Genomic DNA, 17,316 nt, shown 5'->3' on the forward strand with positions numbered 1-17,316 from the left:
GTTCATATGTATGATCTGACATATGATACCAGAAAATTTATCTACCTATCTTACTTTTAATTATCCTCGGATTACCAAAACATCAACTCAATTCAAATTTACCATACTAAACATTCACTAGCTTGTACACTTTTCTCTCCTCAAAATGATAAAACAGCATTATTATTGAAGAACAATACTGTTACCTGTTCATCCACCAGAAAGTAATTCGAGACAGGAATGAAGCACGCACATCTGGACATTCTTTCTGTTATATAAAATGCAATATACATGAACATATGAATTTTTTTGATTTTTATTATTTTGAAAACAATTGATAATAATTTAGTCATTAAAAAAACCTATATGTTAATTGGACTGGTTGTCTGGCAAGTAATAATTGTCAAGTAATAGATTTGGAAACTACTGTATACAGGGTGATTTTTTCCCCATGTAATTTTCACACTTCAACACTTACAAACAGTGTAGCCGTTTTTGAATTCACACAGACAAAGTTGTGTTTAAGGAAAGATAATTTAAGGCATTGAAATTCAAACAGTCTTAAATTCACCAGCTGTCAATAAGGGTAAAAGGAGCAAAAATATGAGGGGCAAATATTTCCCTGTATACAATAATCAAATACAAACCAATAAAAAAAAATCTGAGATAATTGGAAAGTAATGTTCACCAGGTGAATGTGACATTTTTCTCCCCACAAGTAACACATTTTAAAATCACTCCAATAGTGAATACATGTGATATGGATAGAAATATTTTTGTCATCTACTGCTGAGGTACATGTATAACATCAGTTTTTAACAGGTTAGGACTCATCATAAGAGTTTTTACCTCAATTTCTGGTCTACTAATTTTGTCAGCTGTACAGAAAAGGATCCATTGTATGAGGCAGAGGCCAAAATAGACATTGAAGACAATAAAATTTGGAGGTTTGTCCACATATTCCTAGAAACAAGCGAATGAATTAATAATTAATATAAAGTGGCATAGTTAAATAAAGACTGTGTATTAAATCTTTGTTAATTCACTAAGTGTTCTAAATGATTCCTTAATTTTACATGTTTACGCAAGTATGTTAGGCTTCCCTATTGATTTTACAGCGATGTGTAGAAAGTCACTCGTCTGTATTTGTATGTTGTAATAAATGATTTAAAGAAATAGTCTCTGTCAAAGTATTTTTTCTCTGATTTAAACAATACTGTTCCCCAGCCATATTTTAGCTTTGGGACACCTTAAATATGAACATGCTAAAAAATTTAATTTCATGCAATGACTCTTTAATTACCTTGAGTATAATTTTCCGATAGAATGGAATGATATAAGTAATGTTGGCAATTGTCCAATACATGAATAGAATTCCGGATGTAACAAACCCTTTCTGTCTCTCCAGGAAAATATATACTAAAACAAGCAACTGAAAATAAAGATAATGTGATTAAAAAGTCCAATATGTACTATTATAAAAAAACATCATAATACTTGTCAAACACAAAATCTACATGTTAAACTTTACACTTGCAAACTTTTACACTTATAAATATTACTGTAAATTCCTTAAATTATGTGAGTACTTAAATTCCGCAATTCTGCCGTTTTATATCAAATTGCGATAATATATAATTGTGATCACCAATTCTTTGTTATAATTTTCTATAGTTTAAAACTGTCCGATTTAAAGCCAGATTTTAAAGTTCGCACTGGTTGCTTCTTGCGATTTTACACAGAATTTTATCTCATCGTGTTTGATTAGGAATTATCTACAGTATTTGATCAGAAAATAATGCCTCATCTCATGATCAATGGACATGGGGGTTTTGTTGAAGGAGAAAGGGGAAGGGGTCCTGGGAGGAGAGCTTGATGTCATTGACTTACATTAGCTATTCTCACTGGCTAAACATATCGAATTATCCTGATAACCTTCATTAATCACATAAAACACATTTGACATTTAAGACATTTATTAAACCAGAAGCAATGGTAAATCTTAGACAGGGCAATTCAAGTAATGCAATATTAAAAAAAAAAAGACAAGAGAAGAAATAGTACTCTCGTTTTGAAGTCAAACCATTATACATGTACGTACCAGTGTCAGTGCCTCAATACTTGGACCAATCAACCAGGCTTTCCAGTACGAGTTGATCGCAGACAAATCATGCACAGCTGTCACTATCTCTATGATACATATGGCTAGAAAACACAAGGTCAGCACCTACAGACAAATACAGGCATATCAGCATATTATTTTCAATTTGGAAAAACAAATGGAATAATATTTTATCATAATTCTATCATTGGTCTCTGAATTTATTCCCACTGAATGCTCATGTTCAAGGCATATATGATCTGTATGCACAGGCCATTCTTGCTGATTGAGTAAAATGCAGTGACACCCCTAAGGACTCCAAGACGTCTTTGCAAGCTAGCTCAGTTGACTAGCACTTTGTCCATCCTGAATCATTTTGTAACTAGATTGTGTAAACAGAGATCTTGTGATGCAAAGGCACGAAAAGCGCCGAGCCCTAATGCATCAAATAAAGAAACCATCTTGTTGTGATGACACTATAGGAGACTCTACTGAGCATCTCATGCCATCCTATGGCTCTGGTGAGGAAGTCTAGGTGTTCTATATCTAGGATAATTCGTCTTAACTTTATGTATTTTTTTAATCTAAAAATGGCAATGAATTAACCAGCTATCTCACCTGAATTACCTGTACAATGAAGTGGTTTCTGATAATGGTGAATAGTTATTAACTTACCAAAAGCATTTGAATTGCTCTATACATTAAAAAAAGAAACGGCTGTGGGAAATATGCAGGTGTAGAAAGTCACTTGTCTGTACTTCATACAATATGACATTATAATCAAGGAAATATGCAATGTAACAGCTGACATGAAATATCATATAATACATGTGGTGATAATAACAATTTGTTACAATCACCAAGAAGCTACCACTTACTACTTTGAAGACAAACTTGGTTGTTACGGGGTTGGGGTCATTCCTTTGTCTCATCAGGTATAGCAGATAGAAAGGGGAGGTAACCCAGAGCCAGCCACTTGCCACCCATATAAGAACAGTGTTCTGGAAACATTCTGTAAACTGTGGCCAGCTATTTCTCCAAGTAAGATTGGTATCCTGAAAAATGTACATTTACATATATATGCATTATATTAACTACATGTATATTAACACACACACTCTCTCGTGTGTCATTTTTTGCGATTTAAAAAGTTTCTCATAAAAAATGATACAGTACCGGTATATAATTTCTGCGTATTCAATTATTTGCGATTTAAAGAGATTGCAAAATGAGCAAAATTAGATAATAACGAAAATTTCCGGATATACGGTAAGACCTACCTTGTTCAAAAAAATGTCAAATGAGCAATTTAAGGGAGAAAATGGAGATGGAAAATAAAGAAAATATGGCACACAAAAATGATTCATTCATACGAAGACTTGGAAAGTTATATCTATACAGAAATAAAAAAGAGAGTGAATTCATGTATCAATCTGAGAAAAGCAGGCAATTTTTTTTTCTTTCAAAGTTTCCAGGTCTTCCTAACAGTCATTTTGTGCACAAGAGATGTGGTAGCAAATGGAATGTGTAAAGGGTTGTGCAAAATGCCAGTATGATGACAACCAATGATTCATGACCCCCTGCTCTTTTCAAAAATTCCTGGATTAATATCATTCATGCATCATAACACTTGTCAAAATTAGCAATCAACACCAAAAAACCCCCATAAATTCCTCTTATATCAGCACAATATACAGCAAAATATGATATCTTGAATTTTTTTTTTTATTTACATTCAATCAGCATCTGTTACACAGATTTTATTTTTTTAAATAGCAATATTTAATGTATGGATTTTGAACTTCCAAACAGGAGCCAAGGTCCTAGAATATGGTTGTTAATTATTAAAAGTTTTATTTTGGCAAAATCAGGTGAAACTTCGTTGCAATTTTTTTTTTTCTTTCATCCTTTTTTCAAATTTCTTTTTTTACGACATATGAAGTGTACCAACATGCTTTGATTTTTGTTCTATGATCTATAAATAGTTGTTTTATCATTAGCATACAAATGCATCTGTTATATTCCCATTCTGTTTTCATACTTTAAATTGTTTTGATTTATAAATCAGAAAAAAAGTAAAGAAAATACTATTGTCCACTCAAATTTATTTAAAAAAAATTAGTTTTATTATTTATCAATAATCACTAGCCTATTCATACTTCTTTCATCAGAAATTATATTAAGATGACCTCTGTCTTTTATGATGAGGTATGTGATATTTTCTTATCTGTATAAATACATTAACTACTGTTATAAAAGGTCCAGATATCTACAGGGTTGTCTCTAAAAAAGTGAAGTAGAAGGAAGAAATAAAAAAGTAGAAGGGGGTCTGGGGGTCTAACTTTTAGCTAGATTGTGTTTGAAATGCAAAAATAGCTAGGTAATTACATCAATTAATCAGGGGATTTCCTCCCCCCCCCCCCCCACCCCCCCGAGTCTAAGAGACAACCCTGTATCTACCCTCCCCCCCCCCCCCCCCCCCCCCCACCTCAAATACTCTCTATAGCCATTTAAAAGTTGGCATAAATGCAGGTGTTTCAATTTTTTTTTCAATTAACTCTTGTGACTAATATAAAATAAATGTGTATATAATCTTTTTGGGTTATGCATAATGAAAACCGATTTCACAAAACTTTATCTGGCCATTATCATATCCACAGAGATTCATCATTTATGCATACATCAACCTTTTATAGAGATGTATTAGGTTTCCCACCAAATATCCTAACCTATTTATTGAAGCAAATCCACCAAGCATATCAAAATTTACAAAATTTGTTTAAAGACTAATAACTGTAGTGTCCAATGAAGAGAACCTCAGGGTTCAATGATTGAGGAAACAAGGAATGTAAAATGCATTAGTAATACAAAATGAAATACCACACCAATACATGAAATTACATTTACAGACTTGAATCAAGTAAATCTGATCATGAAATTTATGACTGAATCCAGGTCAATGTTCTCAATATTCAACTACTGTGAGGGTGTAGTTTATACATTGAGCTTGTATAGTTAACTACACTTATGTTGTGTCAATTAAGTTGTGTTTCTCAATATTGTATAGTTTCATATTCCATTAGCAATAGAAACATTTTTTTTCATAATATGAATAATATACATGAATTATAACTGCCCAAGATAAATATATATATTTAATCTGATGCCAACATAATTTGCATTTTTTTTTAAGCTATACACAGACATATATCACGTTGATACCACCAAATAACTCCTTTAAATCAAATTTGATCATTTTTTTTTTTTTTTTGGGGGGGGGGGGGGGGGGTTTACCCTCTACACTTGCTCTATGTTTTACTTCTATTACACGCATAGATTTATGTACATCCGTACTTCGAGAAAAGCTGTGCACCCAATGAAAACTTACCCATACAACTGATCCATTGCAGAAGTCCTCCATTCCGAACCCTCACGGAATTCTGCAGATAATGAAGAATTCAAGTGCCGTCTTTTAAATAACTAGCGTATTGCATAATACAATGTCAATACAAAGGGTTAGAGAACGTGTACTTTTTCCGCTACTTTGCCGACAGTTGTTGCTTCATCGCTAAGAATATACCAAAGAGCGAATTCAGGAAAAGATAACTCTCCCGTACGTTTCCCCCATGTTCCCGTTTTCCAGTCACGTACGTACGTGTACTACATGTACATGGAAACTTAAATCTTTGTGTTACTGTCTGTACATGTATAATACTGATTCAGGCATATATAGTAATCTCTTTTGACAGCTGTTTGAGATGTGGACAGGCATAGTCTAGCATCCACGAATTGGGTGTAGATATCAAACCGGTAATTGTTTTCACTAAAGAGGAAAAAACAGTTTGTATTTACAATTATTGTATCTTAACAATTAAAATATTCGGAGAAAATGATATTTGTCAATATTCTCTTTTGAGAAGTGAACAGGCATGGCCTACATTGTAATGTCCAAACATTTAGAACCGACTCCTGAGATGTGTTTATTTATGTGTTTATATTCAAGCTATTAAGCGCTCTCTGACTGCCCATGTTCTCACGGGTAAATCTATGTACAATCCCGACATCTGTTATCATATGAAATATCACTTCACTTAATAAATAGTTAGCAAACCATACAGACGTGTTTCTTACTCTCTCTCTAATACATTACAATGGCGACGAGGATGCCTTGGTGATACTTGGACATTTAGTACTACCGTGTAGAACACTTGTGGTATATTCATCATGTCATCATTACCAAGTTTCCCACCGTTTTCTGTGCATGAAAATGCACCTGACATTCGTTGGAAAAAGTGGAAGTTAAGACTAGACAATCTTATTCTCGCAATGGGCGTTAAAAACGACAAACCGAGACAAAGAGCGTTACTTCTACACTATGCTGGAGAGGAAGTGAATGAAATTTTTGAAACTCTACCCGACACCGGAGACGACTACGACACCGCTGTAGCCAAACTTACGGAGTACTTTGCGCCAAACAAGAATGCAGAATTCGAAATTTATAAGTTTAGACAGGCGAAACAGGAAGCAGGGGAGAGCATAGATACGTTTCACACTAGGCTTAGGCAATTATCATTAACATGCGAATTCGCCGCAAATGACAAGGAGTTGAAGTCTCAAATCATTCAGGGATGCAACTCAACGAGGTTGAGGAGACGTGCATTAAGGGAAGACATGAGTCTGAACGATTTACTGAAGCTAGCGCGATCTATGGAAATCTCAGACAGACAAGCAAGCGAAATTGAGAAATCGGACAAATCCACAAATGATGTCAATGCGATAAGGAAACGCAGAAACGCACCCAAATTCCTGGAGAAGAAACACAGAACGCCGCATCACAAGGACGCACGACCAAATGACAAGTGCTATTTTTGTGGAGGATCATATCCTCACCGGAATGGAAGATGCCCCGCCCGAGGTAAAACATGCAATTCATGTCATAAGCCTGATCACTATGCTTCAGTGTGTCAATCAAAGAAGAAACCCCATTCTACTTCTAAATCAATCAAACAACTCGATAAAGCCGCCAAGTACAGTGACTCCGAAAGTGAATCTGAAGAATACGTTTTTGGTCTGGGTCAGATTAACTCTGTATATAAGCAACCACAAATAAAAGTTGAAATCAACGGAATCCCCGTGACAGTACTTGTTGACACAGGCTCAAGCATCAACGCAATTGACGAGAAAACATTTGAGAAAATAAGGGGTAAAGTAAAACTGAGGAAAGCCAATAATCCTGTTTTTGCGTATGGATCAAATACAAAGCTTGAAATGATTGGAAAATTCACAGCAACGATTGAAAATGACAAGAAAATCGGAACAGCTGAAGTTTATGTTGCCAAAGGAAATTATGGCTGCATACTAGGATACGATACGTGCATCGAGATGCAGATTGTACCAAGAATTGCGACCACCGTATGCGAAAACAAAATTGAGAAACTGTGTAAAAAGTACCCATCAGTGTTTGATGGAATCGGAAAACTAAAGAATAAACAAATTCAACTCCACATCGACAGAAACATACAACCAGTAACGCAACCTCATAGACGAATACCCTTCCATGTTCGAAAACAGGTAGAACAAGAACTAAAGAAGTTAGAAGCGCTTGACATAATCGAAAAAGTAGAAGGACCAACACCGTGGGTGTCACCAATTGTTGTCGCACCAAAACCCAAAAAGCCTGGTGAAATTAGACTTTGTGTTGACATGCGTAAAGCGAACACAGCCATTCAGCGGGAAAGGCACGTAACCCCAACAATTGACGACATGATCTTGGATCTTAACGGTGCTAAAGTGTTTTCCAAGCTTGATCTTAATGCAGGCTATCATCAACTCGAGTTACATCCGGAATCACGCAATATCACAACATTCTTTACTCATGTAGGATTGCGTCGATACAAGCGACTCAGCTTTGGAATTTCGTCCGCTGCTGAAGTATTTCAGAATACACTCAGTACTGCGTTGGAAGGACTGCGTGGTGTCCGCAACATCAGTGATGATATAATTGTGTTTGGAGAAAATCAGCTCGAGCATGACAAAAACCTGGAAGCTGTATTCAAGAGGCTATCTGAAAGAAATCTAACATTGAATAAGGATAAGTGTGAATTCAACAAGTCACAGCTTGAGTTCTATGGATACGTGTTTAGTGCCAATGGAATATCAGCAGATCCACGGAAGGTTGATGCTATAAAGACAGCGGAAATTCCCAAGAATGTAAGCGAGGTAAGAAGTTTCCTGGGCATGACCAACTATGTCGGGAGATTCATACCAAATTATTCAACCATTACAGCACCATTGAGGGACCTCACCAAAAACAATGTTAATTTTGAGTGGGGAAGGAATCAACAGGAATCGTTTGAGACACTCAAACGTGATCTCACAAGTGACAAAGTAATGGCTTACTTTGATGCAACAAAACAAACTGTAATGATTGTAGACGCTAGTCCCTTAGGATTAGGAGCGTTATTAACTCAAGATGGGAAAGTCATATCATACGGGAGCCGAGCGCTAAATGATGTTGAAACAAGATACTCCCAAACTGAAAGAGAAGCATTAGCTGTTGTTTGGGGCTGTGAACATTTTCATTTATACTTGTTTGGAAACCAATTTAAAATCATTAGTGACCATAAACCGCTAGAGTCCATCTTCAACAACCCAAATTCAAAACCCCCAGCAAGGATCGAACGATGGAGACTAAAGCTTCAACCATACAGCTTTACAGTTCAGTATAAACCGGGGAAATCAAATGCAGCAGATTACATGTCGAGACATCCATGTAAACGATCGACACCAGAACTATCAAGCATTGCAGAAGAGTATGTAAACTACGTTACAGAAAATGCAGTCCCAAAAGCACTCACTTTAGAGAAAATCGCCGAAGAAACACGTAAGGATTCGGCACTTCAACATGTTATTGATGCGATCAAAAATAGAAAACAAATGTCACCATGTTTATTCAAATACAAAGTAATTGACACTTTAATACGCAGAAAAAACGAGATGACCGTTTATCAAGATGGGAACGATTGTGTCCTACTGGTCGAAAACAGGATCATCATCCCAGAAACATTACAACATACCGTAATACAATTAGCGCATGAGGGTCATCAGGGAATCGTGAGAACCAAACAACTCCTCCGCGAAAAGGTTTGGTTTGTCAACATAGACAAAAAGGTTGAAGAATTTTGTAAGCGATGTATCCCGTGCCAAGCATCTGTTCCTGGAAGGCATTGCGAGCCACTGAAAATGTCACCGCTACCAACACGACCATGGTCAGAAGTGAGTATGGACTTCTGTGGACCATTTCCGAATGGATCGTACCTGATGGTTGTGATCGACGATTACTCAAGATATCCTGTCATAGAAATTCTGTCTAAAATCTCTGCAAAAGCAGTGTTACCAAAACTCGATAGCGTATTTGCTTTATTTGGAATCCCAGACGTCGTTAAAACCGACAATGGTCCACCTTTCAATGGATCCGAATTTAAAGAATTTGCTAACCATCTAGGATTCAAGCATCGAAAAATAACCCCGTTGTGGCCTCAAGCGAACGGAGAAGCAGAGAGATTTATGAGGACTATAGGAAAGGCAATAAGAGCAGCACATAGCGAACATCGGAGCTGGAAACAAGAACTTTACAACTTCCTAAGAAATTATAGAGCCACACCTCATTCCACTACCAACGCGACTCCAGCAGAATTGCTGCTAGGACGAAAATTAAAAACTCGTGTTCCAGAGATCATCCCGCCAGCAGTGAATAAGAAAGTAATCCAAGACAATGACTGGAAACGAAAAGAACAAATGAAACAATATGCTGATGAAAAACGAAAGGCAACACAACATAAATTACAGATAGGAGATCAAGTCCTGGTCAAACAACGGAAAACGGATAAATTATCAACTCCGTACAATCCACAGCCGTACACAGTAATTAAACAACATGGGTCCATGATTACTGCGAAAACAGAAGATAAAGAAATAACCAGAGACGCGTCGTTCTATAAGAAGATTAACACGGAATGCGATAAGCCAGCTGAGACCTCAGATGACCTGTGTGAAGACGTCATTAACCCGCAGCCGCCGGCACAGCAGGAACCTAGACGGTCAACACGCGTACGCAAACCACCATCGTACCTAGAAGACTACTTGTGTAAATAGTGCTCTAATAGATGTAAAGGGGCATAATAATCCCCTCAATTATAAACATACTTAGATATGTATTAGTTTTAGTGTAGTATTTAGAAAGGACGGTGATATTCTGAATAAACTTTTGTGTTTCAATCAAACAAGAAAAAATTGCAATACTGAATTAGGTCTAATGAATTTTATTTTAAACATGTGCTCCATTCTGAAGAAAGGGAGGGATGTAATGTCCAAACATTTAGAACCGACTCCTGAGATGTGTTTATTTATGTGTTTATATTCAAGCTATTAAGCGCTCTCTGACTGCCCATGTTCTCACGGGTAAATCTATGTACAATCCCGACATCTGTTATCATATGAAATATCACTTCACTTAATAAATAGTTAGCAAACCATACAGACGTGTTTCTTACTCTCTCTCTAATACATTACATACATCCACGTGGATGTAGGCTATGCCTGTCCACTTCTCAAAAGAGAATAATTTGAAATTGTTACCTATCTCGTCAGCTAACACGTATATATAGGGCATTTTCTCAAAAGTCTCTCCCAAACAGGTTAAATCCATGTGGTTTAACAGACTTGCACACTCCCCACGAAGCTGCTGCATGTGCCATGAAAGAAGTGGTAGAGTGTTCGAACGAAGTAATGTCTGTGGAAAAAGATCATCAGCTAACAATTAGATTACATGAAATGTCCTTCTCAGGGGTACAAAAAAATAAAACTGAGTAAAGGAAAATGTAAAAATGTAGTAAAGAAAAAAAATAATTCTGAAGTATATTCCCCGGGTTTATGTCCGAGAACTACCTGTAGGCTATGCTTGTCCACTTCTCAAAAGAGAATATGGCACATAGCATCGTTTAATTTTGAAAGGGTGAGATAAGATGTCCTCTTTATATATGTTCTGAAAATACGCTTCTTTAAAAAAAAACATACCAATATACTTGTACTATTTCAAACTCAGACATAACTGCAATCTCTTCAGAAGGAATGTGTATCGAGACCTTTATGATTTTTGTTTGTATGTAACAAATATACCTAATGGAGTGTTTTCAAACCCTATATGAACCAAATGTACACATGAAAATTATTATAGACACATAATATTATACTTTTGTGGGGAGATGAATCACTAAATGTCAAACTCAGCAAATGTATCTTTTTATGATTATTATATAAGGGCTGTGGTAGATTTTTTTTAAATACTACTGCCTAGAATTTATAAACTTTTTATTTATACCTGAAATAATTTACTCTAATCCCCCCTTAGAAAGACAACAGTGACCGCATAATGTTTGTCATGATATAGAAATACAGACCGATAAAAATTATGTTAAGAACTATATATGATATATGAGTCCAATTTGGCCTCCATAATTCGCCATTTTTTAAAAAGTGTTTCAGATACAGTAAATTGTTCTGTTACTTTTTAGAAGAGTTGATATAAGATATATTTTTCACCTATTTATTTGATTGATTTGCAGTCACTGGCATTATAATTAGGACGTCAAAAGTTACGTTATTTTCATAATTAAAATCAGTCTAAAATTGACTTTTTTCTTATCTTTTTCGAATGATAAATATGAGCGACATTTTGAGGAAAATTTTTTGGCTACATGTTAGTCTTAGAGAGATACATTTCTGATGAAAAGATTTTGTTTGTTCAAGCATGCTCTCAACGTTTTCTGAAAGAAATACGGCTTGAAAACATGCAAGCTGTTTTATGTTAAAATGGCGGGAAAAGGTTATGACATCATATCTCTAAAATGTGGGCTCTTGAATCAAAATGAAAATTATGAAAAACTTCACACGTATATTTGTACAAAGAATCGCAGTAAAATGATGATGTTCATTTGAAAGGCCATTTAATTTAGGCTCAAATCATAAATATCCCTTTTATGTTACAATTAATTTTAATACATCAAGTTTCTGTAAGTTATTCATGATTTTTTATGAAGCATAAGAGTGCATGGGAGTAGAACTGAAGTTCAAGTATTAATGGTCTCACGTTTCACAATTTAAAAATTATTAAGAATCATAAAAAAATATTCAGCATCTTCTAAAACGTTCTTTAAAGATCTAAATTCAATTTTTTTAATGAAATTCAAAACATTTTAAATCCAGTGAAATATTTTATTCTGCAACTACCTCTTGTATTTTATCCTGCAACTATCCCTTGCATTGACCGAATAAAGGTAACCTAATAAACCAAAGCTATATTCGGTCAATGCTTCGTTATAACCTCGTGCATTTAACCAACGTTTAAATGCCGCATTGTGATGTCATCTTTCTTGCTTCGTTTACGCCATGGCGATATGGTTTCAACTGCAGATATGCAGCGAAATTAGTCGAATAAAGCTCATTTGAGGCGCAAAATGTGATATTATGTTGCAGGATATTTTAATGCCCCAGCCTAGTGTTTATTTAAACTTCACTATTTTACGTCACAATGAGCCCATCGTCGCGACTTTACTGTGACGTCATGTTTTGTCAAACATGTTTAAATACTTATTGTGACGTCACAATTTTTAAGCCGTTATATAAACATTTGATGACAACGTCTTTGGATATTTGTCGATTGGTAAGCCATTACATTTAAATGTTTTATTTGATATTTCATCCATCCTTTTTGAATGTGTTAGATTTATTTTACCCCTTAATTTCTTTCTCTGTACATGTATACCACGGTCTTTACCAAACGAATGCAATTTAAGCTACAAAATATTACAAAATTTCTAATTTGACTTGCGCTTTTTAAGGAGAACTACACAATGATTGGCCTAACACTATTTGTAATGGGGGTCTTTGAGATCTACAGATTGCTGAGTAATTTAAGAGAACTGAAGGTAAATATTAATTTTATTATCGTATGTTAAAAATCATAGACCAGTACAGTCTAACGGATTTTGATAATCATTTACATCTTTATTGTTTTAAGTATTCACTGGTTTTTATATATTGACGATTTTAAATGCACAATGTTTGTAGGAAATTTTTAATTAAAAGCAGTCTTTTATTATTTTCAAGGTAATGAAGTATAAGACTGTGAGATTCCCCCGCAGAAATTAATGTGTCGTCACGTAAATGATGGGCTTGCGACATATGCCAGTTTTTGGGGTTTTTTTTAGACCTACACAGGTTTGAATCTCTCTCGATCGTGATGGCATAAACAACAAGAATAAAATAAATGTACATGGAAAGCGTTCTGAATTAAAATGCATATATAAATAAAATTTTATAAATAATACTAGTTGTCCAATTATTTTCATCTTATTTAATACTGTCTGGATGATTCAAGACATAGAGCAAAATTAATGTGTTTTTTTTTAATGCAGGTTGTTTAGTAAGCATTCGCGAAAATTTGAATTTAAACTTATTTTTACGTATACTTATATACAAGAACCAAATGTCTACCAATATATCCTGCTAATCATCGACAGTAAACGATTTAAGGGTATTTAGTGTAACCTTGACATTCTTTCCACTTAATAATGTTTACTTAGAATGTAAAGAGCATCTAGGATATATTTATATAGAGATGTTTTACATACACTGATGTCCTTTAAAGTATTACTTTAAATTGTTCTAAACATAGATAATACGCTCGTGCGTCGATTAGCTCACTAGTTAATAACGCACCTGTAATTCCAAATCTCAAATTCATTATGCATATATCAAAATGTCTACTCTTGATTGATATGTATTTTGGATGATATTTCCTCGTTAAATAAGTTTTCTGATTCTTTTTTTCCATCATACATACATGTAATTTGCACCTCTCATATTTTCTCTTATTAAAGAGAGGGTTTGTATAAACCTTTTGACTTGTCCCAGTCTAATTGTACACTATGTCAAATATATGTACATGTACCTGCTATTGTGAAATATCAATAAATATTGTTTAAACTAATCTAACTGTTAATTTATTGGACGGTTACACGTAAACTGGAAAAAAAAGAGCAATACATTACAATTACAATGTAGTTTAAAATCTAAGAAATTTGATCTGTATCACAATCCCATACAAAATAAAATGTCACTATCTTATACAATGATGTATTTGATAAGTTTATTTTCATTCTTATACAAGTATCATATCACATAATTAAAATTAATTTCACATAATGTCGTATTATATTTTGATTCAATAACTATCATATACTAGATCTCGTTACGAGTAACGATTAGGTCTTCCGCCCGATTTTATTTTCATATGATACGATGAAATATCGATATTCTCTGCCAAATCTGCTATTTTGGTGAATCTAGGTTTTTTGTCTCGAGACCGAAAACGGACGAACAAAAGAGGTTTATGAAAATAAAAGCTACGTTTTTTTATACATTTGTTTAGTGTACACCACTGTTAATCATGGAAGATGAAACACCAAAGATAATCAGTTAAACTTGTGAAAAAAATAAATTGTTTGAACTCTTCTGGTGAGTACCGGAAGTGACGGTTGACAAAAGAAAACCCGTTAAATATATCTTCAATCGATTGTCTATCATTTATAAAAGTTTGTGTCTCAATCACTTACAGTGACTAAAATCTCGCTGGTATCAATTTTGTAAAAAGGCTAGGTACCAAAGATATTTGAAATCTTGATTGTTTTCAAGTTATCTGTAATACAGTTTACGAGTGTCTTGGTCCCTCATTTAAGGGGCCAGTCCCTTTTTCTTGAGTTCAATCGAAAGGTCTCACGAATACTAACATTTTTTGTTCTTACACCCATCTAAAATTGTTGTTCATTTTTGAGATACAAATGATTGAATATTTTAGGGGCCAGCCCTCTAGATCCTTAATGGGGGCAGACTTTAGAGTTTTGATTAGTGGAATCGATTAGAATCATCAATGCAAACATTTTCTTTTCTACATTGCCTAACAAAATATGTCTCCTTCTCAAGATATATTGCATCAAAGTTTAAGTACTTTGGCCCCTTAAAATCCCTAATTACGTCATAAATGGGTGTGAAAATGATTTTACCTGATAAATATTGCTACAATCAACAACTTTGCTTCTATCTTGCATTACAAAATTTTGATCGTTTTTAAGTTATTTGTAATAGAGTTTACGAGTGTCTTGGCCCCTAATTGAAGGGGCCAGCCCCTTTGTATTGATTTTGTTGGAAAGAACGTTTAATTATCTACTACTTTTGTTATATATGTCTTAACAAAATATCAACTGATAAAAAGATACAGATGAAAACGTATGAAAATTTTGAATGAAAATTCGTACTCAATTTTCGAGCCCAGGCGAGCTCCAAGAAATGGCGCCACTGGCGTAAAACAACATAATAGTGCACAACTTCAAACTATAGACTACCTATCCTGAAAAGTTCATAGTCATATCTCTGATAGTTTCTGAGATCAGCTCTGCACAAAATAGGTCGTGAAAATGTGCAAAATGGCCGATAAATCGGTACCGGAAGTGACGACAGAAAAAATCTCAAAAATGTATGAAGTTTACATCAAGTCCCATCTTCTGTGAAAAAATGATCAAAATCGGTCGAATAGTTTTCGAGAAATCGCGTGCACAAAATTTGTGGAAAAAAATAATAAGAAGAAGAAATCGTACGAAAACTATAAGGTCTTCCGTTGGAAACGGAAGACCTTAATTAATTCATTCATTCATAATTTATTTCCCTCTGTAGAGGATCATGATGAGCAAATTATAACATCACAAACAAAACATCAGTAAATAAATAAATAAATATACGAACATATATATAAAAGAGCATGGGCATGCCAGTAAATAATTCATATTGTCACATACATTGAAATGATAATGCCTTATTGTATAAGGCTACAGTGTTTTTTAGGAGCCTGTAATTCAGCATGCGAAAAGATGTTGCTGCTGAGCTTTCTAGCGGTGTTTCAGTTCGTCGCCCCAAAAGAATAACGAGGAAGTCCGCCGACAGTCTTATGTCATATACATGTAGGTTGATGACCTCCTCCCACCATACATCGCGGATGGTTTCGGTTGCTGCACATGTGCATGAAGCATGCGCAATTAAGTTTTTGAAGGGCCTTTGGCACAGAAGGCAAGTGTATACGTTGATGCACTCTCGGATTTGCATACAAATTTACATAGGTTGATCTCGTAACAGTTTCTGGGTAGTTTCCAGAGTGATGATCGAAGGATCCATGTCGTCGAATATCAGACGATAAGTCAAAAAGTCGAAAGTGATTTTCGAAGCTTCGTTGTTTTTAAAGCCCAAACTGTCCCAAATCATTTTATATTGTATAAAACTAATAAATATTGAATTCATTACTTGTAATTTATTTTTCGTAATTTTTTAGTTGTAGATAAAAACCGTCATTTGTCCTTTACGATGACATCAAATTTTAAAAAATTTAGAAGTAACGTCTTACGGATCGATACGTTTTTGACGTTAAATTAAACAATTTTTAGCCCATCAAAAATCACGTTATAACCAGAATTAAATTATATTGATACAATATAAACTTTTACCAAAGGATTTATGATACAGAATAAAATAATATGATACAATAATGTATTGAATGTTAAATTGCATCATATCGTGAAGCAGTATTATAATGCGGGAAAATTATATGAATCAATTTTGTTTCATTTGATATATTGCATTATATAAAACAGTATCGGTATCATATGATAGTTTTCGAAAATAATAACATATATTATGATGCAATTATATATAAAAACAGGGATCAAATGATATACACGTGTATATCAACAAACATATCCATCAAGCAAGTTTAAAAGAGGTAGAACCAGCTGGGTCCTTGAGTAATGGAGATCAAGTTGTTCATCTGAATCTAACCTTACGTTTCATATCCATTAATTGGTGCATCTGGATAATTAAAATCAAGTTCTGTATCTGAAACTACCTCTATATATTACAAATCAATAGTTTACATATTAACTACATGTGCATGTCTGTATGGGGTGTGGCCACTATTTACTTCAATATAATTTGATATACTCCGATTTTCCCGAAAATCTTTAACCTGTCTAAGCATCTGGATAATCAAGAACACACCCTGTATCTGAAGTTAAATCTGTACTTCATTTACATAATTATAACTCAACAATGCAAGAATGAAAAAGTTTAAGGAC

The 17,316-nt window shown here is 34.4% G+C and overlaps 1 protein-coding gene and 1 long non-coding RNA gene across 2 annotated transcripts in view; one reads left to right on the forward strand and one right to left on the reverse strand.

Moving 5' to 3' along the window:
• Nucleotides 1-5,677, reverse strand: part of LOC105331196 (multidrug resistance-associated protein 1) — a 28,629-nt gene extending 22,952 nt beyond the window's left edge. The window contains exons 1-6 of the mRNA XM_034449373.2: nt 5,469-5,677; nt 2,959-3,135; nt 2,081-2,206; nt 1,283-1,411; nt 829-942; nt 186-247 (exon numbers count right to left, since the gene is read on the reverse strand). Of these exons, the coding sequence (XP_034305264.2) occupies nt 186-247; nt 829-942; nt 1,283-1,411; nt 2,081-2,206; nt 2,959-3,135; nt 5,469-5,501 (641 nt within the window). The 5' untranslated portion in view covers nt 5,502-5,677. The remainder of the gene's footprint in view (nt 1-185; nt 248-828; nt 943-1,282; nt 1,412-2,080; nt 2,207-2,958; nt 3,136-5,468) is intronic.
• Nucleotides 5,678-12,666: 6,989 nt separating this feature from the next.
• On the forward strand, nt 12,667-13,466 carry LOC105344860 (uncharacterized). Its single transcript, XR_902952.4, has 3 exons — nt 12,667-12,800; nt 12,979-13,065; nt 13,247-13,466. It is a non-coding gene; the product is annotated as an uncharacterized lncRNA (long non-coding RNA).
• Nucleotides 13,467-17,316: the final 3,850 nt, after the last annotated feature.

This window comes from Magallana gigas, chromosome 5 (genome assembly GCF_963853765.1).
Source record: "Magallana gigas chromosome 5, xbMagGiga1.1, whole genome shotgun sequence".
NCBI classification, from domain to species: domain Eukaryota; kingdom Metazoa; phylum Mollusca; class Bivalvia; order Ostreida; family Ostreidae; genus Magallana; species Magallana gigas.